Genomic DNA, 27,229 nt, shown 5'->3' with positions numbered 1-27,229 from the left:
CACTGGGAAATTCAATTTTTTTTAATCCAAACCATTGTAATTATACAAATTACTAAGAACCAGCTTAACAATAATTGTTTACTATATATTACATGCTTTTCAAATACATAAAAATGCTCTAAAATAATAAAAAAAGACTAAGCCAGTGTATTTACATACCAACATTTACACAGTTTTAATCTCTTGAGAGAAATTTGGAGCACCAGTCCATGATTTCCAGCATGGATGAAATAACCATGTTCAAAACAAAACAAAACTGGTTTTTCTGTCTTCCCACAGAGGCAGTAATATTCGAAACTGGTGACTCAGGTAATACTTAAGTGGTGCAACAAATAAGCATTTGGCTCAATTATGGTGCAAGTATTGACAGTGAAGCAAACTGAATACTTTGTAAATGACAAACGAGTGTAGAGACCGGAACGGTAACAGATGTTGTAATAGAAACGTGGATCAGGTGACTGCAGAATGTTTCCGGAAGTAGCCTTTTCTCTCGACTCCTATTTAACGAGTTCAGTGCTTCATTAATGACCTTATAAATCCGTGTCTAATCCTTCATGGTTACAGTGTTCATATGAGTGTGCAAGTAGCACAACAGGATCAGTCATGTTCTTTGTTCATTGCCGCTCGGTATCCTCTTAGAGAGACAGTTTTCGTCCTTGGTTCAGTATCTCTAAAGAGTAATGCTATACCCTTTGCTATACCATTCAGTCCACTGCAGGGCTTGGTATAGTTTCAGTGCACAGGTCCCATCACTACAAACACTCGCAACCCCATGATTAGACACTCCAATGGGGTTCTTGTTGTGATTTAAAATACAGGGATGGGCATCAGTTTGGCAACTGCGTTCAAGAGATCCAGAAATGAGAATACTTCATTTAACGTGCTGAGTTCCACAGAAGTTAAATTCCTTCATTCTTTGGGTTCCTTTTACAAGGAAATTACAAAACAGGTAAGTGCAGTTTAAGGCACAGTGACGTTTTGTCAAGGTGAAGTTTTTGCACAGTTGTAAGGTATCCGGCTAAACTATTGTTCCTGGTTTTGAGTCTTCATGCCAGTAAAGCTGTTCTTCGGGGTCCATGTTAGTGTGCATTTGGCTGTTGATGTGGGAGTCCATTTGGCTGACATCTATATAGGATCTGTAATGAACACACAAAACAAACACATTAGGCTGCAAACTGCTGACTGTGACTGACTACGGGGTTAGAATCGATTAACCCTGGGCTGTGCATCTAAACTACAAAGGTAAAATGTCAATATAAAACAGCAATGTGAGCCATCACCTGTGTTTCAGATTTTGTAATGTGAATGCTGATTTCAAAGCCAGGGTCAAACATTCTCACCCAGTTATAAGGCAGATGCACACAGACACAATAGCCGTCTATACACAAACACATGGCCTTCCAATGCAACAGTGCTCAGGGGTCACATTTTCCCTTTGCCACACAAGTGCTCTCCCACCACCACCACGAGGCACCAAAGTTCGTCAGTGAAATCAAATGATCTGGTGCTTTCTGTCAGTCCCTGCTATGCATAAAAATTAACACATCACCATCACCATGTGGGGAAGTTTTTACACTTTCTCACCCTTTCTTCTCTCCTGTGACTTTGATTATTGGGGGGGAGGAGATAATTTTCCTGGTCAGTAGCATAGGAAGCACCACCACACCTCTCTAAATACCCAGGGGGGCATGCCATCCTATCACATCCTCGCCACTCAAACTCTGGGAGACATCTGTGCATGAGAGGGGGGCAAAGGTCAGTGGTGAATGAAAGCGCATGGGCAAAGAGTGGAGGGAAAAAACAAACAAACAAAAACAAACAAAATCTTGACAGTAAAGGAAGACTGCGGAGAAATGTGACCACTGGATGACAATGTGGCAGTTGAGGAGGAAGTAGGACAAGCATATTTATATTTTTTTATATTTTTTCTTAAGGAAGCCATGCAATCACAGTATCAGACATGACACTGAATGATCAGTCAAACATCTCAAAAATGCAAAGTTCACTTCAAAACATCAACAAGCAGACTCACGAGTCAGACTGCGGGCACACTAAAAGAAGCAACTGCACGGGGTCTGGCCGATGCTGTTTACTTACTATGAGCTACCTTTAGAAAAAGACACCTTACTGAGCCTGTGCCCTCTGGAGGATTGTGGCTGCGCAGGGCTGGAGGCCACCTGCCTGACCCGACAGCCAGGGGAGTAGTAGGAGGAGGGGGAGGAGGAGGGAAAGGAAGAAGAGGGCAGGGAGGAAGTGGAAGGATAACCAGAGGAGGAAGAACTAGCAGGGATAAAGGCACAGCACCTCTGGCCATCAGGGCTGTGCCAGGAGTCGCCATATCTATAAGAGAGCAGGGGCCAGTGGACAGTTAGGGAGAGCAGAACCATTTTTAAGCTCTTAGGAGGAACTGACTGCGGGGAGCACAGATCCTCTAATCCCATCAATGAATACGGCTGTGAAATTAAACACTGGCCTGTTTGTGGATTCAGTTTCATAATTTATAGGTGAAGGTAAAGAAAAGATGAAATTGGCAACACATTATTTCACATTGCTGATGGGTGTAAGGGATAAAACACCAAATAGCAGCTCGTGTTTTCTGTAGCCATTCCCTCTAGGTAATTAAACACTAGCACTTAACTCTGAGGATAAGAAGGATCAGGGAGTGGCTTATTGGATAAGTAGAAGAGCTGAGGGCCAGGTTTTTCCCATCTTACCTGCTGTGGGTGGAGTGGGCGTAGGAGGCTGTGCTGTAAGAGAAAGACTGCGGTGCATGCACGGGCATGTCATATTCCAGCATAGCACTGCCGGTCATGTGACTGTGCCAGTTTCCACTGGAGGCTACTGAGGACATGGCAGAAAAATGGTACAAGTCAGAAAACAACCCACCAACATGTAGAACCAGTGTTAGAAACATAATTCAGAGGACATTGTGAAATTGTCTAACCTGACGAGTAGGAAAGGTTCCTGCTGCTGTAGGCTTGTGGTGCATGTGTGGTTGGATAGCCCAGACTCTGCTGGGAGCCTCTGTCATACTCATAGTCGTACGCAGCCTGTTTTTGTGCAGTGTTACGTTTGTACCAGCCTCTCAAGTGTTCAGCCACCAGGGCCTTCTGGATGTTCTTGTTGATCTGTTCGTTGCTTCGAGGCACTGGACGCTGCCTGGATGGCCGTATCGTGGCGTACACGTTCTGTGATGCACCGTCTATCTCGTCATTACCGTAGTGACCATACACGCTGGGGCTTTGATAAGCTGTTTGGGTGTGGTGGTAGGAAGGGTTAACATTATAGTGTCCCTCCATTTCATTGTCGTAAACATAGACTCCATTGGAGTAAGGCTCCGGTTCTGCGTAGTTGGGATAGCCTGTGACATAGTAGGCTGTTGTGGTGGGCCGAGCCCGAGGCTGGTAGCCATAGCACCGAGTGTCTGGCTGAGCCAGGTTGGGCATGCTGCCCGTGTTGGCGTACATGTCTTTTCTGTGGCGCCCGCGCACTCTGCGCCCGTGGGTGTGGTGGTTACCAGGGACGCTGTATTCCACACTAGACTGGCTTGTGTAGGAGGAACCGTCATCGAGCATCTCGGTGCTGTTGCTGCGTCGAGCTGACGGGACAGTCAGTGTTGGCATGGATGGTTTGGTCTCGATCATGAGCTGAGACTGTGACTCCAGACTCCCGCTACGCTGGCGGAAGTGTTGTGGAGAATCCTCTGATCTGCAATTAAAATTAAAGTTTAGTGAATGTAATGCATAAGAGCCGTTTATGAAGCGGGTCTTCAAAATAATGAAAGAACTACATAAAGCTCATACCTCAGCTGTGTGCTGCTGTATGCGTTGCGGGTGAGGAGGGGAGTGGGTGGCATGCTGCGTGCATCACGTGGCTGCCTGGAAGCTGCTTTACATGGGCTGCTGTAGACCGATAAGGTGTCATTGTGACTGTAATGGTGCGCTTCCTGGTCTTGGTCATAATGTAATCTAGAACACAGATAGGAAATATGTTCAGATGATTAACACCACTATCTTCTTGACAGTAAATCTAGGAAAGGAAGAAAAAAAAAAGGAAAAAACAAAACAGGGTTTGCTCGACTGCGGCACTTTAGTCATTCCTTACACCTGAATGAGTTCCACTGCATAGACCATTAATCTTTTCATGCAGCAGCAAGCATTATGACTTTTACCACCCTTCTTTTAAATGAACCTGAGAGTAAAACATCACCCGCACCACTCTAAACACTAACGCAGTAGCTGGTGTTTAAACAACATTTCCAGCACCGCCTTCTGTTTCCCTTTTCCTCTCAGCTTGGGATTGTTGTTTGCTCCTTTACAGGCAGAGACATGTTGTTTTTTCATCTATTTTTAAAGCCGGTGTGTTTGGGCTGATAAGCAGACTGTTGGAGAGGCAGGAGAAGGAGGGAGGAGGTTGACTGTCAGGAATGTAGCTCTGGATCTACTCTACAGGTCTGTACTAGCTTCACGCCCCTGGAGAAACAACAGGCATTGCGTATCTCCACAGAAAAACAGTTCAGCCATGTTTCCCTGTCATCAGTCATCATACCCATCAATCCAGTGGTTCTCTCAACTTGCCTACATGTATCTTTGTTTTTATTTTCTAGCATTTTACACGCATACTTCCAACTGCCTGTGTGTTGAGCTCTGCCTGTATACTGTGTCTGAACAGAGTTGTGTAGTTGCTCACATTCAGTCTCCTCTTCAGTCACAGTGTTAGGACACTAATAAAGTATGCTCCATGAGTGTGGGTGCTGGTCGCATACCTGCTGTCTGCGAGCTGGTCATTGGCAGAGGCTCGTCTGTCTTTATTGTAATGAGCATCCAGAGTGTCTGCGTGGTGTGGTCTGGGGGAGTATTGGACTGAACGAGACCGCTGCCTCTGGGAGCCAAGCTCATCATCTGGGAGTGAAAAGTCATTGTTTTAAGTATAACTCATTCATAAATGAGATGGGATTTAGGAAGCACATGCACACTGAGCACACTAACCATCATCCAGAGTGAGGCTGTCAGATAGCGAGCTGAGTTCTGAAGGCTGGGGATCATCTGGTCAGAGGACAGAGAGAGACAAGTGTTCTAAGAAATGTCTCTGATATTATTATCCACAGTCTTGTCTCACTATGACTAATGTTCTACAAGCTCTGATATGCAAGTATGTGTCACTGCCACTGTTCGTGAAATCTACCTCGTAAGATCAGTGAGGCTCTCTGAGTGGGTTTCTGTCCTTTTTTGACCCTGTAGTCGTTGATCTGTTTCTCAATCTCTTCCAGGTTTCTCATAGCGTCAAGATAGTTGTGCTTCCTTTTCCTTTTCACAGTCTTGCACAGGTCAGCCTCATTGGCTAGCTTCATGGCTGCTTCCACAATCTTTTGCTGCAAGGCAAACCGACTCTCCAGATTCCTCAGATGTGGATCCTGTAGGAAAACACAAGACTGACACAGTTAATGGGGACTTTCCAAAAAACACACAGATCTTGTTGGAGCAGAGGCACCCATATGAACAAAGAAACAGACATAAAGCACTCAAAGCTAAAAACACAAAGACATCAGTCTTTTAGAGTCATTTTATATACTCATCTTTAGTTAAAGACAGAAACTAGGTACAGCTCCCCATAAGAGTCTCATATGATATGTTACACAGTGTAGGCCTCAAAAACAGAACTGAACTCCAAAAGCCTCACTTTAAAAAGTCAGCTGATCTAAATGAGCCGTAGCTAAACAACAACAGTGGGGCACTAATGGTGTTTCAAGTGTCACAGCAGCCTCACACAGCAAAACCACAGCACAAACAAATATCTGCATTCACCTCATCATAGGGGAAAAGATCATCCAGTTTGAAGGCTGTCCCAACACGCCGTCGCACGTGAGGAACCTTCTCACCTGTGGCCAGGGGATATTCCTTAGGCAATCTTCCTGTAAGCTCCTGCAAATGAGAATAGCAGCCAGAAGTCAGCTGAGAATTTGACACTTTTGGAAACAAATCCAGTAAGACAGACACTCACAGCTTCTCTTAAGCAGATCTTTTTCAGTTCTTCAAGTTTCGCTGACAGTTTGTCTTGAAGTTCCTTTTCCTTCTTTTTCAATTCAGCGATCTTCTCTTTCTTCTGTTCCTCGCTGACTTCAGAGTCAGCAGAACCTGGAACAGGGACAAAATAAAATAAAAAAAATTAATACATTATCACCTATCAATCTGATGTAGAATAGAAGTCATTATTTGATTATCTGTCTGCTTACCAGTTGAGATTAGGCTTCCATTGCTGGCCATTATTAGGTGATTTTTGCTCTCAATACTGGAAAGTTTAGTGATCCGGGGGGCGGAGATCTCAGTGAGGTCTACTGCGATGTCTCCTGAACTCCTGGTAGTGGTCATCTTTGACTGTAAGTGAGGAAAGAGAAGATTAGGAGGAGAAAAGGGAAGGCGATAGTATTTAATTTTATTGATAGCACAGTGCATCATGACAGCTGCAGTGGCATGCTAAATATTTATCATCAATTGACTTCATTGACTTCCTGTGCATGGCATCAAACCTGACATGCCATGCGCCTCCAAGACATAGCCTGAATAACTTCATATAACTGCAACCGCACACACTCAACCATCTTAACTATGAAATGCACATAACACACATAACACCTGCCTCAGTGCTCAAGCCCAGTGTGCGTTTCCGGAAGAGTTGAACACTTGTTCCAGGATCTTTGCTTTTAATTCACAGTGTATTTTACTTTTCTGTGCTTTCCAAACTAAATACTTTCTTTGTGCACATGTGCCTTATCCCTTATCCCCCCACCTTAAGCTACAAATAAAACAAAAATACGTAAAATACTACAATTCTATAATGAATATTATATCCACAACATCATAAAAGTATTTCCTGGGGTGCAATTTCAAGCACTTTGTGCACTTTCAGTTTCATTTTGCAAAAGTGAATTAGAGAGGGTCTGGTTACATGAATTATAACAGCTTTTAAACTTAAGACCTAACAACCTTCCAACATAAAACTCAATGGCATGGAATCTGTTTACTTTAAAACTGGAAGCCCTCGATAAACTCTGAGTCAAGATATTTACACTAGTCACGAGTAAGGGACACGGATCAGGCAGTGTATCACATGAAGAACAGTCATTGTTGTAAAAGGCTGTGACACAACAAACCGTTTAAACATCATTCGGTCACTGTTCAAACTGAAAAAGACTGCAAGCTTTTCTTTGTTGCAATCCATCTAGAGGTTACTCCTTTTACAGCCTACTGAAAATAGGTCAACACCACAAGACAAACTAAAAACATGCAAATAACAAGAAGATTTAGCATTCAAAATTTAAAAACTAAAAACAAGGAAAAAGTCCATTATGGTCTCTTCAATCTTATGATTGACTCTACTCCGAGAAACCACCATGCATATTCTCTAAACACATCAAACAGTGTAAATTACTGGTGTAAACTGGTGTAGACTGTTTCTTTGTGTTTCACAATAGAAAAACTGGCAGACAGTGTGAACAAAGCAAAGTGAATCATGGAGGAGAAAAAACAGGCAGACACTCACTTTGCTTTGCTTCATGTCCAGGTAAAACTGGTGCTGACTGATGGCCATCACCCAGATGGTTTTAATTAGTGAATGGCTGGCATACCACGTGTGAATAACCAGGCCAGACTGTCCAAAGGTTCGCTTGGTCACTGCTCTTCTGTAGAAGATAAGATGGACATCCAATACTTGCTGTATTGCAGATACAATCTGTTTAATTGCTTAAATTCGAGTGCCTATAATATGTTCATTTAAAGATTCCTCATTTTATTTTGGGTGTGTACCTAAAGCCCAGTGTGCCCCAAACAGTCCCAGGAAATATAAGCCAAACTAATGCTGGTCTAAGATCTGTTGGCTGGTATCAACAGTATGAATCTGGTATGTATCCAGAAAAGACTACTCGTCATATCATCCCATAAAGCACAAGGTTTTAATCAACTTGTTTTTCATGTATTTATATTACAAATATATATTACAAGGGAATGACAGTAAAAAAGAAAAAAAAAATCCAGCCAAGTTTAGCTTCCACTATAGCACAAAGAGAAAAAACAGTAACCCACAGCCAATTCTTATTTATTGTTTTCAAATCAATCTTTAAGTCATTTTTGATTGTCCTTCAGTATTACGGTGCTCACTTAGCTCTGGCCTGTGGGCAAATGATCAAATGCTTACTTCAGCCACATTAGCTCGCAGCATAGTGCAACTACAGACTCTCCTATTCTTGTGAGGACACTGTCATCAAAAACTAATCCACCGGGTGCTCAGTTTCTCAGAGAGCATTAGAAACTTCTAAAAGTCAGCTCTTACTGGCAGCAAAAGAACATGCTTGTTTGTGGATGAAACATTTTAAAGTCAGACCTAGTGGACACAGCTCTAGCAAGTTGGCGAAAATGGAGAATGCGAGGCAGTCATTCTATGCTTAAGGGAGTGCCAAACTAGCTGCTAGCTAGTTAACCTGATTACAGAGCGATAACATGGATAACACATTTATATGGGTACATAAAGGAAGTAAGGGCTCAAGTGTCAACGAAGCATTTCACGTAGTTCAGCAACAGTGTTTGTTATCCAACTACAGAACCCGTTACATACATAACAGCTATATAACAAATCAAAGGAAATTAGAAATAACTAGACAGCACAAGGAGAACAAAAATATTATTAAATCTAATTAAAACTAATAATTAAAACTTCTAGATCTCTGTGTAATAATATACTAAGTAGATATGAGGAATAATTTTAAATCTGAAGCTGTCTGTTAGGTTTAATAATGGCTTTAACTGCTGGAAGTGGCACATTAAAGCTTGTGTTAAGGGCAGAGGGCTTATAACAACCTTAGAATAATAAACAGCCACTGAGCAGCAGGAAAAGACTCATTTAACAGACATGTTAAAAGGCTTTAACAAGGTGTCCTAAATGGGCCAGTGGCTGCAGATGACCTTCACAGTGTGTAAGGTGTAGGATAAGGAAGCAAGAGCAGTTGCTAAAATGGGAACACTTCAGAATACAAGGAAAGCAGCTATTAGGTTAAGTGAAGATAAAGTGGGTTTGTCTTCTGACCTGTGCGGGTCGTTCACTTCCACTGAAAACTTCTTCTCACGGAAATACAAATTCTCCAACTGCTTCCACTGAAACAACTGCAGAGACACAGAGAGGGTTCGGCGGAAAGGAGGGGAAGGGACAGACAGAGATAGATTACACATCACTGAGCACACATCAGCCAACACAACACTATAGAAATATGGATTTACATTACATGAACAAAAAAGAGGAATCAATACCACCAAAAGATACTAAGCAGAGAGGTGGGTATCTAGAAAACTGGCTTAGATTCAGCCACAGCAGCCTGCCTGTGAACACGGTTTATAACGTATACAAAATAACTGCTCAAGTCATGAATGGGACTCAGTGGGCCAGCCAGTCAGGTGTAAGTTCAGGCTAACAAAAGAGTAATTATGAAGCTGCTGCAACTGCAGGAACAAAACTGTGCCAGGCAGCAAGCCAGCTTTTCATTTCTCTCTGTTGAAGAGAACAGACACGACTTCTCTGTGTCAGAAGAAACATCTGTTCTACCGATACGGAAACAACTCAAACAGATTTAAAGTTTTTGTTGCCTTTCAAGAACTCTTTTCTGCTCACGTACAGGAAAAAACATAATAATAAGACCAAAACAATGGGGCTGCCAGTGTTCATAGAAACTGCTTTACCTGATACCAACTCACGAGACAAGGACTGAAACGCCCCATTGTACAAAAACGTATATATATACACACACACATGCTTCTCGGGCTAAGAATCCAGTATCCAGTTCCATTTTCAGAGTTTATTCTCAGTAAAACAAGTACAGCACATCACAGCAGTGACAGACACAATGCTTTACACATTACAGAAAGCACAGCACACTAACAATCTAGAGAAGAGCACAAAGATACTAAAACATGCCAACTTAAAGATTATTTAAATCAGCCTGACAGGTAACTAGTGGACACCACAACATGGCTTACCGTGAACGTTGTATCTGTGCTTATCAAATCTCTGAGGAATTCTCTGGACTTGTATTGAATCCTTTGACTTTCCCACAGGGCTTGAGCTTCTTCGAACAATACTCTCTCTTGTCTGTTGTGAAGCCAGATAGGTGTTGCAAGAGTTTTGGTTGAGATAGCCACGCCCCCCCACCCCCCTCCTTAACCCCAACCCCTCCTCCACCTCTCTCTCCTCCTACGATAGCAGGGACACCTCCTGCAGCCTCCAGTGCTTAGTACTGCTCTGCACTCTCTTTTCCCCCCCCCTTCTCTTCTACGCAGCTCTCTTCCTTTTTGGTCAAACCAGATAAGCAGGTTGTACACAACTATTTGATGAACCAGATATTTCACCTTTGCTCTGCTTACTGTCACTCACAGACATTTAAATGCCCCACACTAAATGTGGGAAGTGTTCTGCCGCCCTTACTGTAAACAGAAGACGGAGCACTGCCATGTATAATAATCCACTACAACCATCTCCCCCACCAAGAAAACATGCTGGCAATAAGTAACTTTGGGATAATCATTAATAGCAGTGGCTTTCTTTGCCATTGTGAGAGCAAGTGAGCACACAGCATGGCCCAAATTACCCTACAACCTGAGCCTACAATACTGAAACTGTACATAAATGCTTAGTTCAAACAGGGTATTCCAGCATGACAGATCATTCCACTAAATACTGCACTCCTAGCAGCTGGTAGACACATTTAAAGACCTAATTTTCTTGTGGAGGTCCTCACGAAAATTACCACTGTCTAGTCACCACCATTTAACATCAATCACACAGTAACAACTGATACTTGTGTTGGCTCACTCATTCTGCTAGAGAAACTTCACACCTGTGTGCCAGCGCATAATAAAACTCTAAGGCGGCTTCTGGTAGAACCACTGCTCGAAAAAATGTTAGAGATGTGACACACCTCAAACTCGGCAATCACGAGACCTCTCAAAGAGGAAACAGTCCATGAAATCACCCAGATCACATTTAGAGAAAGCAGAATCAGTTTGCTAAAACCAGAAAACTAACCGGAATTAACAGCACACAAAAATTTTCTGTCTTCATTTTCTGTCATCTTCCTTGTTTTTGCCAAATGTGTCATTACAGGCAGGTGGAAGTGTGCCAGAAATGCCTGTGGTTTCAGATGGGATCAGGCTGTTCTCATGGAGACACACCCACAAGCCCAAGGACCCCCAGGGCCACAAGTCCTCAAAAATCATACATGGATTTTAAAAAGGAGCCCTGACTCACATGCCAATACAGAAAAAGATCTGCCACACCCATCACAGAGTACGTCACATACCAGGGTTCTACTTGAACACTGTACATTTCCATGGCATGACACAACATGACACACAGCTCAAAGTAGTGATAAACTGATAAAAATGTAGCTCCTGGAACAAAAAACATCCTGTTTTATTTCATAACAGGAGTGAGGTGAGTTGAGTGAAAATAGGAAAACAACAAAAACACACACCATAGAAAAGAAGTTTGTTCAGTTTTTATTTTTCTTGAACAGAGAGTGAGAACACTTTTATACCCCCAGCTGACACTGTCTCGTAATGACCTGAAGACTGGTTTTGGTTCTGCTGGCTCATCGTACGTGTGGACCAGCATGAGGTCCCATTACATGAAGGGAGAGAGCCCAAGTGACGCAGAGAGAGAGAGAGGGAGACTGACTCCTGGTTTAATTTAAGAAGAAATTAAATGTCGACTTGCCATCTGCCTGAGTCCCAGAAACAGTTGTGGCACTCCAGTTTTGCTCCTTCATATTAAAGCATCACAGGCTTCCTAATTACAATTCTGCATCTTTTTCCTCCCATTCCACATTCAGATCTTTGGGATAGATAATCAGTGGGTGTTATCTACATGCTTATATACAGTTCCATTATGTATGCATAATGGAAGCGGGAGAGTATTCACTTTACTAAATATGTCACTTTTCTAAAGCACAGCAGGGAAAGGGGCCTTTTCAGTTTCAGGGTATTCAGTTAAAAGTGATCAAAGTGGGGTGTGTGGAAAGAAGATAATATTGGGTTAAGCTATCATAGCTGCTTTTTAGTTTTACTAGACTTATACAATCAAAAAATAAAAAAGCAGCACTGAGCAAATGTTTTGTCCTCTTTAAATCAGCACTACAACAATGGCAGCAAGTACTAATTTCCTATTATCTATTTAATGAAAAACTGTTCAAAGCAACATTGTTGAGAAGGGAAAATGTTCACACAGAATTGAAAATTACATTTAAAACTGCCGTGATGGTCAACTGACCTCCCCTTAATACTAAAATCCAGCACCTCACCCACATCCACAGATAACTGTTTTGTTTGATCAATTGTGTTCCCTCTGAGACACACACACACACACACACACACACACACACACACACACACACACACACACACACACACACACACACACACACACACACACACACACACACACCATAATGAATGCAGCATGCTGAGAGGGGATGGGCAGGAGGCAAGGAGGGATGGGATGGGTGGAATACAAGGGCTATGAACTAAGACAAGAATACTACCCGGATATAGAGACCTCCCTTCAAGGTAAAGGAAAATGAGGGAAACAGAGGCTTCTAATTACCAGCAAGAACAACAAAAAGAGTTATTAAGAAAAAAAAAGCCACATTCTCCCCCCCCAACAGGAAACTCTTATGAAGTTTTTATGCTCCTGCCCTGAGTAGAAGACTTAGAAAAGGCAAAAAGGCAGTCTTGCTTTGGATGAACATTTCCAACATCCCAAAATACAAATTCTACCTATCCACTTGGCTATCGAGGAGAAAACTCTGGTCCCAAAGCTTTGCTGCTTCCCTGGAGCACCATAATTACCCCTCCTATAGGACTGCTGGGAGAGCCACGCTGTGCGTCTGCCCATTAATGCCTTGCCTCAGTACTGCACACCCTGCTATGTCAACAGGTTCATACTGTATAAAAGCAGCTATGATGAGACTAAAGAAAGAGGCCAGTGAAAATGCCTGGGTAGAACATTATTAAATGACACCTCCCAGACAAAGGAGACAACAATCACGGACACAGCTACACATTAAGAACGTTTGCCCTATAAGCAGGGAATCTTTAAACTGCAATGGATACTATACAAACTACATTATTACCAGAGTGATGTTTTAAGACACACACCACTACAAATTCAGTACAAGTTATAAGTATAATTTTAAAGCCACTAATCTTATATAACTGGAGTAAGCTACAAATTATAGAAAAAAAACAGCTTTGCAAGAGCTGTTATTTTTATTTAACACACTGGCCTGGTGATATATTTTTAGAATTAATCAAAAAAGGACTATGACACTATTTTTTCAAAGTGTAGGTCTTTGTGTATTTTACCACTTAAACTTAGCAAGCAGATTTTATAATCCATACCACTCTGCATTCCACCCCTGCTAATACTGGTCCATACTGTATTTACTCCTGCAGCCTTGAAAGCACTACGCACATACTGACACTCCAAAATATTTTCCCCCCCCTATCTGTGTTCCTCTTTCTCCTGACTGGCATGGGAACCAGAGGCTTAATTACACCTATTTACAGTCTGGATGGATCATTAACCAGCCAGCAAGAAACACATGAGTGGAAGCAGAGTTGTCATCAGACAAAGTCTTTCAATGACCCTCAATGCATCATACTTCCACAAACTTAAGAGCTTTCAACTTTACATTCGATGAGTGACTTGATCAAGTATTAAATGGCACTTGTAAGAAAGCCAGGTCTATTTATAAAGCCCACACCCTAAGCTAGTCTGAGTAACTTTGCAAACCAAACAAAAGCAACAAACAAGTAAAACAAGTAAATTATAAATAGGAACGCAGATCCAAACCAAAATTTAACATATCCCTTTTTTAGTTCAGGCTCTGTGTCTCCATAAAGTTTCATGCAATTTGGCAAAGTAGATTCATCTGACAAACAGATGAATGCAGTACAAGTATACCTTCACCAAAGACAGGACAAGAGAAAGAAGAGCAACTGTGGCAAATACAGCAGCTATAACGAGAGGTCAACCCACCTGTCGAGGTTTCAGCTTATCCTGCCAATCGTACTGGCCAATGCCTTTATAGCTGACTCCCAGCCACCACGGTATTCCTTGCTTGTCCTGCAGGAAAGCACACACATGCAAATAAACCACACTTTCACTCCTTAGAGGTAACTTTATTGGTGTGTCTAAAAAAAAGAAAGAGGCCTGTTACCAAAGTAATTACCCTGTTAGGCTCACAACAATTGCAACTCAAGAAGAGATCAAATACATTTAAGCTCTTAAAACTTCAACACTGCTGTTTGATCTCCTCACACACCTTGATTTAATTAGGTTTGGTAAGGGAAAAATAAAACTGTGCATGAATAAGAAAGTGAGAAAAGCTGAATGGATAGATTGCTGTCTTAGCTGAATCAAAAAGCTCACATTTCAACCATCATAGGAAAAAAAAAGTAGGAATAGGGGTTAGATTGATGTGTTTAGACTAGATGTAGACGTAAGCTTGTTTTAATGTTAAGCTACTGTATGACACAAGGCACTGCCATTACCTTCACTGGGTAATAATGGACTCCATATGTTGGCAGGGACTCCACCAGGGCCAGATACCTTCAGTGAAAGAGGAACAGGTTAACAGGAATTCAGCCACTTACACTTCATCACTGTCATCTGGCTGTTGTAATACAACAGACTGAGTGGGATTTAAGCTACAGCCATTGAGAAGCCACAATCATTTGAAGTGGCAAGCTGATCGATTTGTTTCAGGGCTGTGACAGAGTCCATTGATCAGTTCAAGGGCAGAAATCATCGGAGTGTAAATGACCCAGGGTTGCACAGAATTACAGTCCTGGGAAAAACAGTGCAGGGCTGACACTCTCCCAAGGCTGGCTGGCAAACTGCCGACTCTAAGAGCACCTCCTCTAATTAATGACACATTCTGGCATGGTGACAGTCACCTCTTAAAACAACAGCCACCACAGAGCAGACATGTTAAGTTAAAGAGTAAGACCTGACGTAGAAGCTGCTGTAATGCAGAAGAGAAGTTCAGCCTTAAATCATTTTTAGTCTCACACACACACACACACACACACACACACACACACACACACACACAGTTGTTTTCATGACTTACTGAACAATGGCTTGCCCTCTGGTCAGTCCTATCAGCTTCTTGTAATGTTCAATCACTTTTTCCTCACTGTAAATGGATAGATAAAACATTTAATGAATAATCCATCAAGTGTAGCATATTGAAGCCACAGAGGGATTGCTGTGCGAGGGCCATTTCTCCAACACACTTTCTGACTGCTCATGCAGAAAATGCAGTCTGCCCTACTGGCTTGCTAATGGCTCTCATCTACCTCTCCTGCAAACGCCTCACATTTACATCCCATTGTAATCATTTCTTAACAGCCACACTGCAAGCATACTGAAACTTAACACACAGAGAAAGCGAGAACGACAGACGTGTACATGTGGTCACCCAAGCACCATAACAATGTAATTTTAATTAGGATATTAAACTGCTGTATCAGCTTCAGAGACTGTAGCAGCCTCAGATGACCAAGATAAGCAAGAGCAAAGTGGATTGAAGAGGCAGACAGTGATCTTTCAGACAGTCTGTGGCTGTCAGCACCTCCCAGTGCTCTCCAGGACTAATGAGCAAACGTAATTAACACGACCCAGACGCTAATGAGTCACACTGTCAGAGGAAAAAGCTTCTGACAATAAGAGACTAGGTCTGCATTCAACCTTGACACCTAAAAAAGCTCATCAGAAGAGTTAACTGCTGTGTTCAACCAGGCGTTGCTGACCAGTGAGCAGATTTGTTAGAGTCGTGAAGAAAGGGGCTGTGGTGTTGGCTAAAAGTTTCTTTGGTGCTAATCCGAAACTACTTAATCATTCATTATCCTCGTGCATTTTGTGGTTTTCTCAGACCACAAGATCTCAGATATCTTACCAGTAGTTGAGAGACGGGTGTTCCCTTAATACTCTGGTGGGCAGGACTGGTAGCTGTTTCAGGTCTGATGTAGCAGTTTCAGCACTGGAGTGGGGGAAAAAAATTCTGTTAATTTACAGTAACAGAAAAAGTTATTGTGCTATCCTTTATTGCTGGCAGTGTGACAGTAAACCACCAAAACTGCACCGATTATTGCCTGTTAACACACAATAGTGTACAAGACTTCCTATACATGGGAATCATGCTTAGAAGTCCAAGGTATCCTGTTTTGGCCTTAAAGTAAGTGGCCTGTGTTGACCATGAGTAAAGAAAATTTCAGTGTTTACGCAAAAATCTCAACCCAAAGTCTAAAAATGTGTCGAGAACATTTCTCCACATGTTCGGACTTTCACAGTGCGTTTTGGATTTCAATCTTAAGGCATGGCAGCAATAACTCACCCTTGTAGATCTTTAAAAAAGGTGCACTGTCAGGATATTGTTTTCATCTTTCTTATCTGAGGTAGAAAGAGTATAACGTCCCGCCAAGACAAAACTTGGGCTTTATTCATGTCTTGCCAGACTTCATTTGCGCAGCACATGCAGAGCTTTTAAGTCACAAAGGGCTTGGAGAAAAATAATCTCTTAAAAAATATCAAAGCCGTTCTATGCAGGTTCTCCGCAGTAAGCCACTTCAGTTATGTAATTTACTGCATGTAAATAATAGTATATCGATTCCTCTTCACGGGTAAGCCAAAGAAGGGGTGTTCTCATGCACAAACCAACCAACTGTTGTAATCACTTTATCTGTACAGAACTGTGGTGTTACTAACTGTCAAGGTCTCTGATACTGAACCATGAGTCACTGCAGCCTCTTGTAGATGGGAGCACTGGGTCTACAGTTTCTGTCAGACAAAAACGGCTCAGGCTTGGCGGGCCAGTCCACTGGAGACCTGAACAAAAGCCATTCACAAGCACTTGGCAGCCTCTGCCTGTGTTGAAAAGTACTGTATGGGCCAGTCCTATTACAAAACAATCCATGTCTTCTCAGACAGGCCTATAATATTAATATGTAGATCACACCATATTTAATATAAAGCTATTAGAACATCCTCAGCTCTTGTGCTATCTAACTAAATTACAATAACCTTGAAAATAAGTATTGAATGACTTTAAGATCATAACCATTTAACCTCAAGCTGACTTTGTGGTCATCACTTTAGCTCATCTTCAGAGAGTAATGGAATCAAACGGTAAGACGGAACCCTAACGATCCAGCTATGCGAACCTGCTCCCTAAACCAAAGGAAAAGAGTGAACCACCACAAGGACAGAGGCTCCTGACTCATTCTCCCCTGTAGTTACCTCTCCTAGGTTGACTGGGTTTTGCTGCCACGGCACTTAGCTGTGTGTTTGATGGCATACATTTTATGGGGAGCTGGGGCCTGGTGTTGTCGAGGTGATCTACTCTGCAGCCGCACTGCCGTGTCAGCAATCTGGAATTCATTACTATGTCTGTTATCTTCCCGCAGAATGCAGCGTGGGGGCAATTCCTACACCCAGTGCAGCCCAACCCGGAGCAGCCTACCCAGTGTGGGAGCGATAATGCTCATGTGTCAGCTGTTCCACAGGGCTGAGACATGGCGAGTTTGGAAGAGAGCACAATGAGAGAGCTGGTTGCTGTGAATCGACCACTAACTACAGGGTACACCTGCAAATAGAACTGAAGACCAAAACTGTCTGGGTGTAATGCCGGTTTATGCGCCGCACATTTTGAACTAAACAGACACTCAAGTTAACTCGAAATCATCAACAGATGAATAGACAAATGTCTGAAGATTACGTTTGAAGGTAATTACAATTACTCAAAAGAAAGAAAAAAAATCCCCAGCCGCTCTTTAAACTGTAAGGCATAATTAAAGCCATCAATCAGTTCAGTGATTTCCAATGCTTCCACCAAACCCCAGAGAACTGCTGAAACTTGTTGCTGTGAATTATACCTGCAGGTGCGGAGAGGACAGCAATAAAGTGTGAATCAGTATGCAATACTGCACAGGAAAAGGAATTCTAACACAGAACACAATGGGAGACCTGATGGCGCATTAATTCAAATCACAGCAGGGGGCCAGCCCACACCAAAACAAAAGCATGACTACAGTGAGTCCTCCTGACGCCAAGTTGTCTGCAATTGGACAGTGGGTCTGGCTCATCCCTCTTAAGGCAGCTGTGTCTGTATGCGGAGGGCTCCCTGACTCCTCCGCAGCTAATCTTTACTGCTCCAGGACCCTTCGCTGATACAGTATATGGGAGGCACATTCATATGCTTCCTGAGGGGATTTACTTGGCCTATTCTCTCACAGGAGTAGAAATAAAGGAGATCACTGACAGGGATGAGAAATACTTCCACAGAGAAGTGGGGGATGCACCAGGACAATAATAGTGGTAGATAAATGGGATGGGGGTGCTATGATCAAGTCAGACAAGGAAAAAAGTATTTTGCCACTGAGGGAAATCCATTCTATTTATTAATGTGTAAAGTAAACAAAATCTATTGTGTTTTACAGCCTAAAATCTAGCAACCACAATGCAAGTAGATATCCCTGCAAATACAGACTAACGAAACTCCCAAAAAACTAAAACAGAACTGTTTGATTTGGAAACTTCCCATCATCCTCTCTGATTCTTCCAGATTTGTTGGCCAGTTTTCTTTTATTGTGCTTTCAGAGTAAGGGCAAAGTACAGCCCATCCCTACACCCACATGAACTGAAAGTTCAGACAGTAAAGTGCATGTTACACTTTAAGGATATAACAAGCCTGAAATCAAAACACACTGAAATGAAACACAAGAGGAATAAATCTGCATTGAAGCTATAATAAATGGTAATTAATATTTATCAGGTCAGTCGCGCTTGTAAGAAAATGGAGCAAGTTAATGAGCACAAGCAGATGCAGCCAAGTTGTGTTTTTCCCTTTTTTTCCTGCAGGAGAACAAAGGCAAAGGTTTGACAAGAGGTTGAACTGCATTTTCAGCATTGCATATATATCGCCATTCAAACAACACAAGCGCACTCGCCTTACAAAGCACAAATCTTTGTTTCTGCACAATGGACGGAGAGGCCTTTAGAGGCAAAGCAAAGAGACAACACATGCAGGTTCAGGCTGCTTCAAGCTGCTTGCTCATTCAATCAGACAGGCCAGTGTTTACTAGTGGCAGCAAATGTCCTTCACTTCTATGACTGGAGGGGGAAAAAAACAAAAAAAAACAAACAGAAAAACAAACAACCCCCCCCCCACACACACTTTATCACTAGGCAGGCTTCTGAGAGCAAGTTGACTATGAAAGCATTATCACAACTAGTGAACAGATTATTGAGCTCTGGAACAGAATCTCCCACCAGTGTCATCGACCCAATCGTGTACACTACGTCCCATGTTTGTACATGTGTCATTCAGGCCATGTTTGTTAGGGTACGTGACATTTATTAATAGATGACGCCATCACTACATGCCAAAAAGTAAATCTGTAAAGTGTTCCATATGTTTAGAGCACAAACACATTGCATCATTGCAATTGCATACGCAAAGGCAGGAATTAATAGTAAATCTGTCTTTGAAAGCACTATGTGGATAATGCCAAGCCACATGAGGTTCAGGTAAATGCCACAAGAGCAACCAGAAAAAAAAAAAAAGAAAAGAAAAAACAAAATTATTAACTCAGATAAGTCCACCATAATACAAAATCTGAGCCAGCAAGTTGTACATTAACAGACAGCCATCGTTTAAACAAACAGAACTGACCAATGAACTTGGCAAACTCTGCTTCCTTTATAGATGACAGGAACAAATACTTTATAGATCATGCAAAGCCTGCATTCAAGTGCATAACTTAACTTATAAAAATGTGTATGGAAATCCGTTTATCCAATACATCAAAACATCTTTCTAAACTTCAACAGATAGTACTGTTTTGAATGAAAATCAACTTGATGTAATAAAGACCTTTGAGCCAGGCAATATTTCAAGGGGTTCTTACCTGCTGTAATCTCCTTTGGCCTCCTAAAAATGGGAAAACAAAGAAATTAGTGAAAATATTGCTAGAAAAGTCAAGACTTAATAAACTGTGCTAGTAGCTAACATTACCGCAGAGGTCAGTCACTACAAAGGCAACATTACATAGTAAACATCAACACGTTTAATTTTGAATTTCATTCATTTCAATAGCTAATAGCTAAAAGCAAGCATGTAGTCGAAGCATAAGGTGATTTTAGACGTCACTGTTGATATAAAAAGGCACAGTTTGGGTAACAACAGCTCCGACTGTAGCCCCCCCACCCCCTCAAGAGACAACTATTTTCAAATGTTGCGAGTCCACCGAGCGTCCTCGTTTGGGCTGAGTGACAACACTTTAGCCTGGAAAGGCTGCGACAAAATCTTTCTTACCTGCAATGCGAACGCGGCTAACTTGAACACATTTTCACTCTCCACTTCAATGGTCTCCTGTTGTTAAAAAAAGAAGAAGAAGAAGAAAAAATTGGCAAGGGTATTTAAAAAGACAATGTGTAGCCCGTTTGAAACACTTGACTTGAGAGAAAAACCTTCCCGTCCCGTACCTCGGTCCCACCGTTACCGACTGAACCACTCTCGCAAAGTCAACCCCGTGTTACAAAAAAAAAAAACTGCCCGTGAAGAGGATTTAACATGTTTTTCAGTCCCCGAATTTATCCTGTCGTTTACTCGTTAAAACTTAACGCACACACCGGAGTGCAGAGAGAGCCTGGGTTAATGCCCTGACTGAAGTTGCTGCCCCCTCGGCAAAGTGGTACGGTCCGAAAGCAGGTTCAACAGTCTGCGTCTCCCATGGAGATCAGTCTGCTCTCCCCGCGAAAAGAAAAAACGGCAACCGCAACGTTTGATCACGTGCTGCCTTCATGTGCTCCTCGTATACCCCACGTTCCCCTGTCCTCTTTTAGCAAATTTGCGCAGAACTTCACACATTTAAGTTTATTTCAAAATGATTAAAAATAATCAAACACCAGTATCTATTAACGTTTATTAACTCTTGTCAGCAAGTAGCACAATAATTTTGCTTAATTTTTTTTTATAAATAATTTAACTAAAATACAAAGGGAAAGTGACTCCGGAGCTCTGAGTTTTTCATTTCTGTGTTGAAACCTTTTGTTCTGTTTGAATGTACCCTAAACATTAACATTCGACTTTGATAACACCGTTAGTAAATTAGAACAACACTAGGTGGTTTCCAATTGCCACTGAAAGCAGCATTCTGCTCTTGAGCGGTGGTAGAGGGCCTACTGAGAGATATAACAGTATATTATGAATAAATATTACGTAGGCACAACAATTCAGTGTAAAGAACCATGAGCAAAGGAAATCAGCGCATAGCAGGCTATGGGAAGTTGTTACATCTGAAGCAAAATGATGGGAATTTGTGATTTGTCATGCTAAAACAATAGGGAATCAAAATGGGCAATATTAATTCTGTAGAAAAGTGCATGTTTTATTTTTAAAATGTGCATCATGTAGATTTTTTTTCTTAATATTTACTCAAAATTAAATTACCCAGAGCTGTTATGCACCTTCCCATAATGCAATCAGCTATTGTGTGCAATTTATTAAAATGCCAGTTTTGGATACCCTTATACAAAATATTAAAAATAATAATAATTTTTTAAAATATTTTGCTTCAGATGTAACAACTTCACATAGCCTGCTGTGAGCTGATTTTCTTTGCTCATATATATTATATAAAACACATTTTGCTCGCAAACACTTACATTAAACACTAGAGATTTAGCATTTAGGAAGAACAGCTCCACTGTTGTGTTGTCTTTCAAGAGGGTGATCTTCTCAATGTAAAACCTGTGAAAAGTTTATTTTGGGTCAGTAAGGCTTACTAGAAACAGATTGCCAGTGCAAGTCAGCCAGTGTTTGAGCATTAAGCACATCATCATGTTCAACACAGTAATGCTGTTTGGAAGACATACAGCTGGATTTAAACCATGTTCCATTACTGCCACCTGCTGGTCATGACGAAACAGTGGATGTTGCTTCAAAACGGGGCTCTCATTATTATAGTGTGTAGAACAATAAGACATGATAGGCTGATGCTTCCAGTAAAACACTCACTCACCTCACAAGGAACTTGAGCTCCAAAGGCCCCGAAGTCTTGGAGAAGTAATGATCGAGGACTTTACGATCTAGCTGGAGCCAGTTACTCTGGCCACTGAGCAGGGATTAATTGCAAAAGAAAAAAAAGAAAATCATTTTTGCAATACAGCTATTTTTCAATTATTTCCCTTTTATTGTTAAAGTAAATTTTCCTCAAGTGCACTTTTGCATTAAAGTGTACACATGTGGAAATGTACTTACGTGTCATCTATGAAGCACAATCCAAAGTACTCTTTCTCCTTCAGATTAAAATGTGACGCTACCAGATCTAGCAGTTCACGGGACAAAAGCTTGGGCTGTAAAGTTTTAAATAATATGCAGGAGCTCAGTTTAAACTACTACTACTATTATTTTTTTAAACATAAAACACCATAAATACAATGTGAAATAAATTAAAAGGGTGACGTACCTGAACCAGCAGCTCCAGCTTGCGGTCATCAAGGAGGTGAACTTGGCACAGGCGGCCCTCTGTCATCTAGAGGGGAGAAACAAAGACAACTCCTGTAAAACAACACCAGAACACCTCACTGTCTCCACATCCACCTGTGCGTCTCAGCTCAAAGCTGTGCCTCCACTGTTTCAGGCCTCTTTTCAGGTCCTCTTCAGTGTCACGATTGGCTTTGTGATGAAGGAGTGAATAGGTAAGAAAATCCACAAGCTAAGCACCCATTTGGGACCCACGCTCCCAAAGATCAAAGTCTTCACAAGATCATTCTCTTTACATGTCTGAAAACTATTGTTTAAAAGTCCACTGGCAACACTTTGGCCACAGGTCTGCTTTTTATAAGGCCACAGTGAATCTCAGAAAAAGACATGGAGATTCTTTTGCCGCCAGACAGGATCCCATATCCTGTCTGCTGGTGTGTCCTTTTCACCCACATATCCTTCCTCTGCATCAACACTAGTCCTATGAAAACATTTAAGATGTCGTCATCCCACTTTTTCCTCTGCTGTAAAGAAAGAGCAGTGAAAGACAATGATGTCCTCCTCCAGAGTTTAATTGAATTCCCAGTCTATTGTTTATGATGAATGGTTTGTAAGACTCATTATGTTGCAGTCAGCAGAACTGTCTTTCACTGCAGAGCACCGTAAACATTATTGTCTTGTGATAACTTATAACTTAATTTTTTAAGCTGCCACCAACACTTTGATCTGGTTCTGATCATTTGAGACGTGCACACTCCAAGTGCCATTAATACAGAAAAGGGATTTCTATGTAGCACTGAGGAATGCAGCGACACTGCTATATTCATTTCCTTGTGTTAACATATATTATTCCTTGCTAGTGGAGGCATCGGTCTGCTACAATGTACTATGAACACACTTCATATTTGCAGGCTTTATTCAAACACTCCTGTCTGTAGAGTAGCTGCATATAAGGCTGCCATGAGCAGCTGTTAGCTTAGCTTGGCATGATGATGGGAAACAATGGGAAGCAGCTAGCTTGGTACTGTCAAAAGGAAGTTCGACTACAAGCACAGCTGAAACATTGACATGGTTCAATGTTATTTCATCTTTCAAAAACTTCATTCCCTCTTAGTTTGACCAGCCCAAAGTGGTTTTTGTAATATCATGTAGTAGACTGAGCCTGTGAAACACACTAGAGGGAAGAAGCGCCAGCAAACACAATCTCAACATATAAGAAAGCTTATAGTGATAATGTTAAAGCTTCTCATTGGGGCTGGATCAGGTGATCATTTAGCTCATAGGGGTTGTCTGATTGTTGGGGGGTTTTCCTCTGTCATTGCAGGGTCTTTACCCTACTTGAGGTGACAACTTTTGGGATTTGGCCTCTTTGGAGGTAACTGAGGGTCACACTGACCTCCATTCAGGGAGACCACAGGCAGGGAAGACGTCTTGTGGCACTTTGTTAACCTTAAATGTACTAGGACATATCGTTCTCAGCACCACAACAGAGCAGTCATTTCACTTTTATACAGCACAGGCTGCTTTTCCAAGCTGCTGTTTTTCAACACCCAAAACCTCAGTGAGACTTACGCTTCCAGAGACAGCTGGATGTGTGTGTTCAGTTGTGTGTACGGTCATGCTAACTTTTTATTGTGCCATAATTTTGCTGAAAGCTGTAAAGTTCCAGATTTTAAAACGACCTCCTCAGTCTACTGTGCACGTGTCCAAAGGTTTAAGCCTCTGAATCTCTGCCAAAGACAAACATAAAGAATCACAGCAGCTCGACTGTATGAGAAACACATCTTTGGCAGCTTTGTTGTGGTCTGCCCATTATGTGGTTCTCTTTTCATACTTCTTTGTGTCTTGCTCTCTTTTGTCTTGTGTCTCCTGGGCTTTCTTGTCTGTGTCTGTCAGTGTTTCTTTCTTATCTTTTCGTGTGCGTCATGTCACGTTTTTACTCCCTCTTTTTGTTGTTGTTGGGGTTTTTTTTCTAGCCTTGTTATTGTCACATGCCTCTTGATTGCGTTGACCAGAGTCTCATTAATTCCCTGTGTATTTAGACTCCTGTCCTCCCTTTGTTAGTCATCAGTTTATCTGTTTACTGGCCACCTGTACGGTTGCCTTTCTGATTTGGTGTTGTGCTGTTTGACCTTCTGCTGGTTTATGTTTGAACTGTGTCTTGCAACAGTTTTGGTAAGTCTTATTAAAGCTGATATTGTTATATTACCTCTTAGCCACATTTTTGCATTTAGGACTCTCCTGAACTCCACACATAACAAGATTTGCCTTGATAAGAATTATAGTAGATGACAGTAATGTCCATTGTTTAAACAGGGATTAATCACTATAGCAACCCTTTTATGAGTTGTTGTTGCTGTCCAAGCCACAGTCCTTCCAAGAGCCTATCTATCAATGCTGTATTGTTGTAAGCCGGGGACATCAAAACAGAAAGAAAGGGACAAAGGTCTTTAGATAATGGTCCGATTTTAAACTCACAGCCAGTCGTTAAAGTGACCTCACTATCTAAAACTGCGTGGGACACAAAGCCTCTCATCCATAAGTTTTTACTCTCCGTGTCAATGTTTAATTATTTGTTAAAAGTGTCTATAACGGTATCCTGTCCTCCGTAAAATAATGTGCACAGCAGAAACAAGGTCTTGTATCGTTCTTTATGATGACTAAAATCAGGTTATCACCTCACTAAATTAACCCATGGTTTCCCAATCTAGTTATCAGTTCATTCAAATAATACAGGCTGTATTGACATGGATAAGTAGTGGTTATACAAAGGAAAACAAAATTATAATATTATAAATATATGAAGAGGTTAAACAAATAATACAGACTGAAAGCTACACAGACAGGCCCACTTTGATGCTTCAGAGATTAATTCTAGGAAACAACAAACTTTTCAGTGACATGGAGGAATGCTTACATTTAATTGTTGTATTATGTGCATTTTGGGGGTTGAGGAAGTCAATTTCAAGTACTATGAAAATAGCGCTGCTTTAAAATTAAAGGGATGTGATACCTGTCTTTTTTCAGAACTCCTTTTCAAAGAAGTCAGTGTCAGGTTTTCTGTTTGCTCTTTCAAAGACACAAATGAACTTTACCTTCACATGATAGCATGCAGGGAAAGAGCAAAACCCGAGAGAGAAACCTGAGTCTGCCCAGATGACGTCCATGAAAGTAAGATGCGTAAACCACGCAGACAGCGCTCAGGTGTTCCAGGAACCACGCATTTCAAAGAAAACTTTGGAAGTGCCCCTTGTTACCCGGACGCCGAGATCAAACGGCCGGTCACGCTGCTTTCCAAATGATTACCACGTGTCCTGGGAGAGGGACCCTTGTTAAAAAAACAGACTTTGTGACTCAGCATGAGGCAGCCTGTGCCTCCTCACGTTCACACAAATAAACACATGCATGCACTAATGAGCCAGATGAGGAAAAAGCACTGACTCACTTCAGTCAGAGGAAAGTTTGGCCATAAAAATCCAATACAGTAATTAATCACAAGTGCTGCCCAGGCAGCTAGTAAAATCAGCTTTATCTGACTTCCTCCCACTTGAGATATTTACACTAATGCCCTCATACCTGGTAGCATTTCCCAATCCTGAACCAGGCTTCTAGGAAGCGTCTGCATGGCATCAGCCCACGATTGTACCAGCTCCTCAGTGTCTGATGCGCCAGGCTCCAGACAAGCTGGCTACCCGATGCCACCAGATCCTCCATCCCACGTATGATACGCACAGTCATGTCCGAATGCTCTTTCTCTCCGCTGGCCACCTTTCTTTCTTCTTCTACTGGTGACACCTTGCACTTTCAGAATGAGTAGAAGAGCTGATCTGTGGACCACTTTGTTTTGCTTGAGAGCAACAAGCTTAAAGGGAGCACTTACACTCCAGTACACACAGACACACACACTAGTCTACTATGTCTCCCCCAGCTGATGTAATGTCAGTGAGAGTCGGCGCTCTGGAGAGGCTGGAGCAGAGCAGCGTGCCTCCGGCTTGGTCCTGGGCCCCAGTCCAAAACACTGCCTCACAGAGTGCAGGGGAGGGCAGGACAGAACCACAAAGCCCCTGCTGCAAAGGCTCCATCTCCCACCACATAAACACACTTGTATACTAATACAACTTACATGCGAACAAACCTCAGCTGGCCAGTCTAAAGTCCCACATTCGTTCATCTGTGGCTCACAGTAGTATAATGTTGAATTTTTTTTTTGAGGGGGGGGGATTGGGCAAAAGCGAATGACTACATCTCTCGCATAAATTTTTTATTTCAGCATTTATTTCAGTTTCATTGTCTGAGAAAGGGTGTGGGAATGGTCCGTCACTTTGTCTGGGATGTGGGGAGCAATTTCCTGAGGAGTCCAGACATTCCCACCCTCTATATTCTGCAGAAACACTAAAAATAATTGGTCCTGTTTGGATCAGCATGGCTGGCAAAACTGACGAGGCAAAACTAAAAGTGATACCGTCTGGGGAAAATCAGTTGGGAGGGCTTTGATGCAAACACGCCTTGTTTCTTCCTTTCATACGGCTGTAAATAATAGGTGAACTTCACGCGTGAGCTGAACACCTGAGTCAGACCTACAACTTGGAGAAGGTTGAGCAAAAACAGCACGAAAGGAGAGATGGGGGAGTGCTGCGGCTC

General features: G+C 42.0%; 1 protein-coding gene across 4 annotated transcripts; it reads right to left on the bottom strand.

Annotated features, from left to right (window-relative positions):
* Window positions 1-26,423, bottom strand: frmd4ba (FERM domain containing 4Ba). Of its 4 annotated transcripts, none has more exons than XM_085455803.1 (24): window positions 26,165-26,423; window positions 22,572-22,637; window positions 22,364-22,458; window positions 22,125-22,217; window positions 21,769-21,853; window positions 20,417-20,473; window positions 20,010-20,032; window positions 16,001-16,084; window positions 15,173-15,238; window positions 14,592-14,649; window positions 14,077-14,163; window positions 9,076-9,152; window positions 7,540-7,678; window positions 6,233-6,374; window positions 6,001-6,134; window positions 5,805-5,921; window positions 5,185-5,413; window positions 4,989-5,045; window positions 4,766-4,901; window positions 3,804-3,968; window positions 2,945-3,708; window positions 2,715-2,841; window positions 2,108-2,340; window positions 1,069-1,136 (listed from the first exon to the last, which is right to left on the bottom strand). In XM_085455803.1, exons 1-24 carry the CDS (start codon window positions 26,324-26,326, stop codon window positions 1,126-1,128), a joined length of 3,207 nt encoding a protein of 1,068 aa, XP_085311929.1. In that variant the 5' UTR covers window positions 26,327-26,423; the 3' UTR covers window positions 1,069-1,125. The 4 variants fall into 4 exon arrangements, with proteins under 4 accessions (XP_085311930.1, XP_085311929.1, XP_085311928.1 ...); XM_085455802.1 differs by having other exon boundaries at window positions 1,073-1,136; window positions 2,098-2,340; XM_085455804.1 differs by lacking the exon at window positions 2,108-2,340 and having other exon boundaries at window positions 1-1,136; window positions 26,165-26,418.
* Window positions 26,424-27,229: the final 806 nt, after the last annotated feature.

Source organism: Copadichromis virginalis, linkage group LG5, assembly GCF_057382275.1.
Source record: "Copadichromis virginalis isolate Kocher_CV1m ecotype Utaka linkage group LG5, C_Virginalis_male_GT1.1, whole genome shotgun sequence".
Lineage (NCBI taxonomy): Eukaryota > Metazoa > Chordata > Actinopteri > Cichliformes > Cichlidae > Copadichromis > Copadichromis virginalis.
The sequence above is the reverse complement of the archived record's forward strand: the minus strand, read 5'-3'. Positions and strand labels throughout refer to the sequence as shown.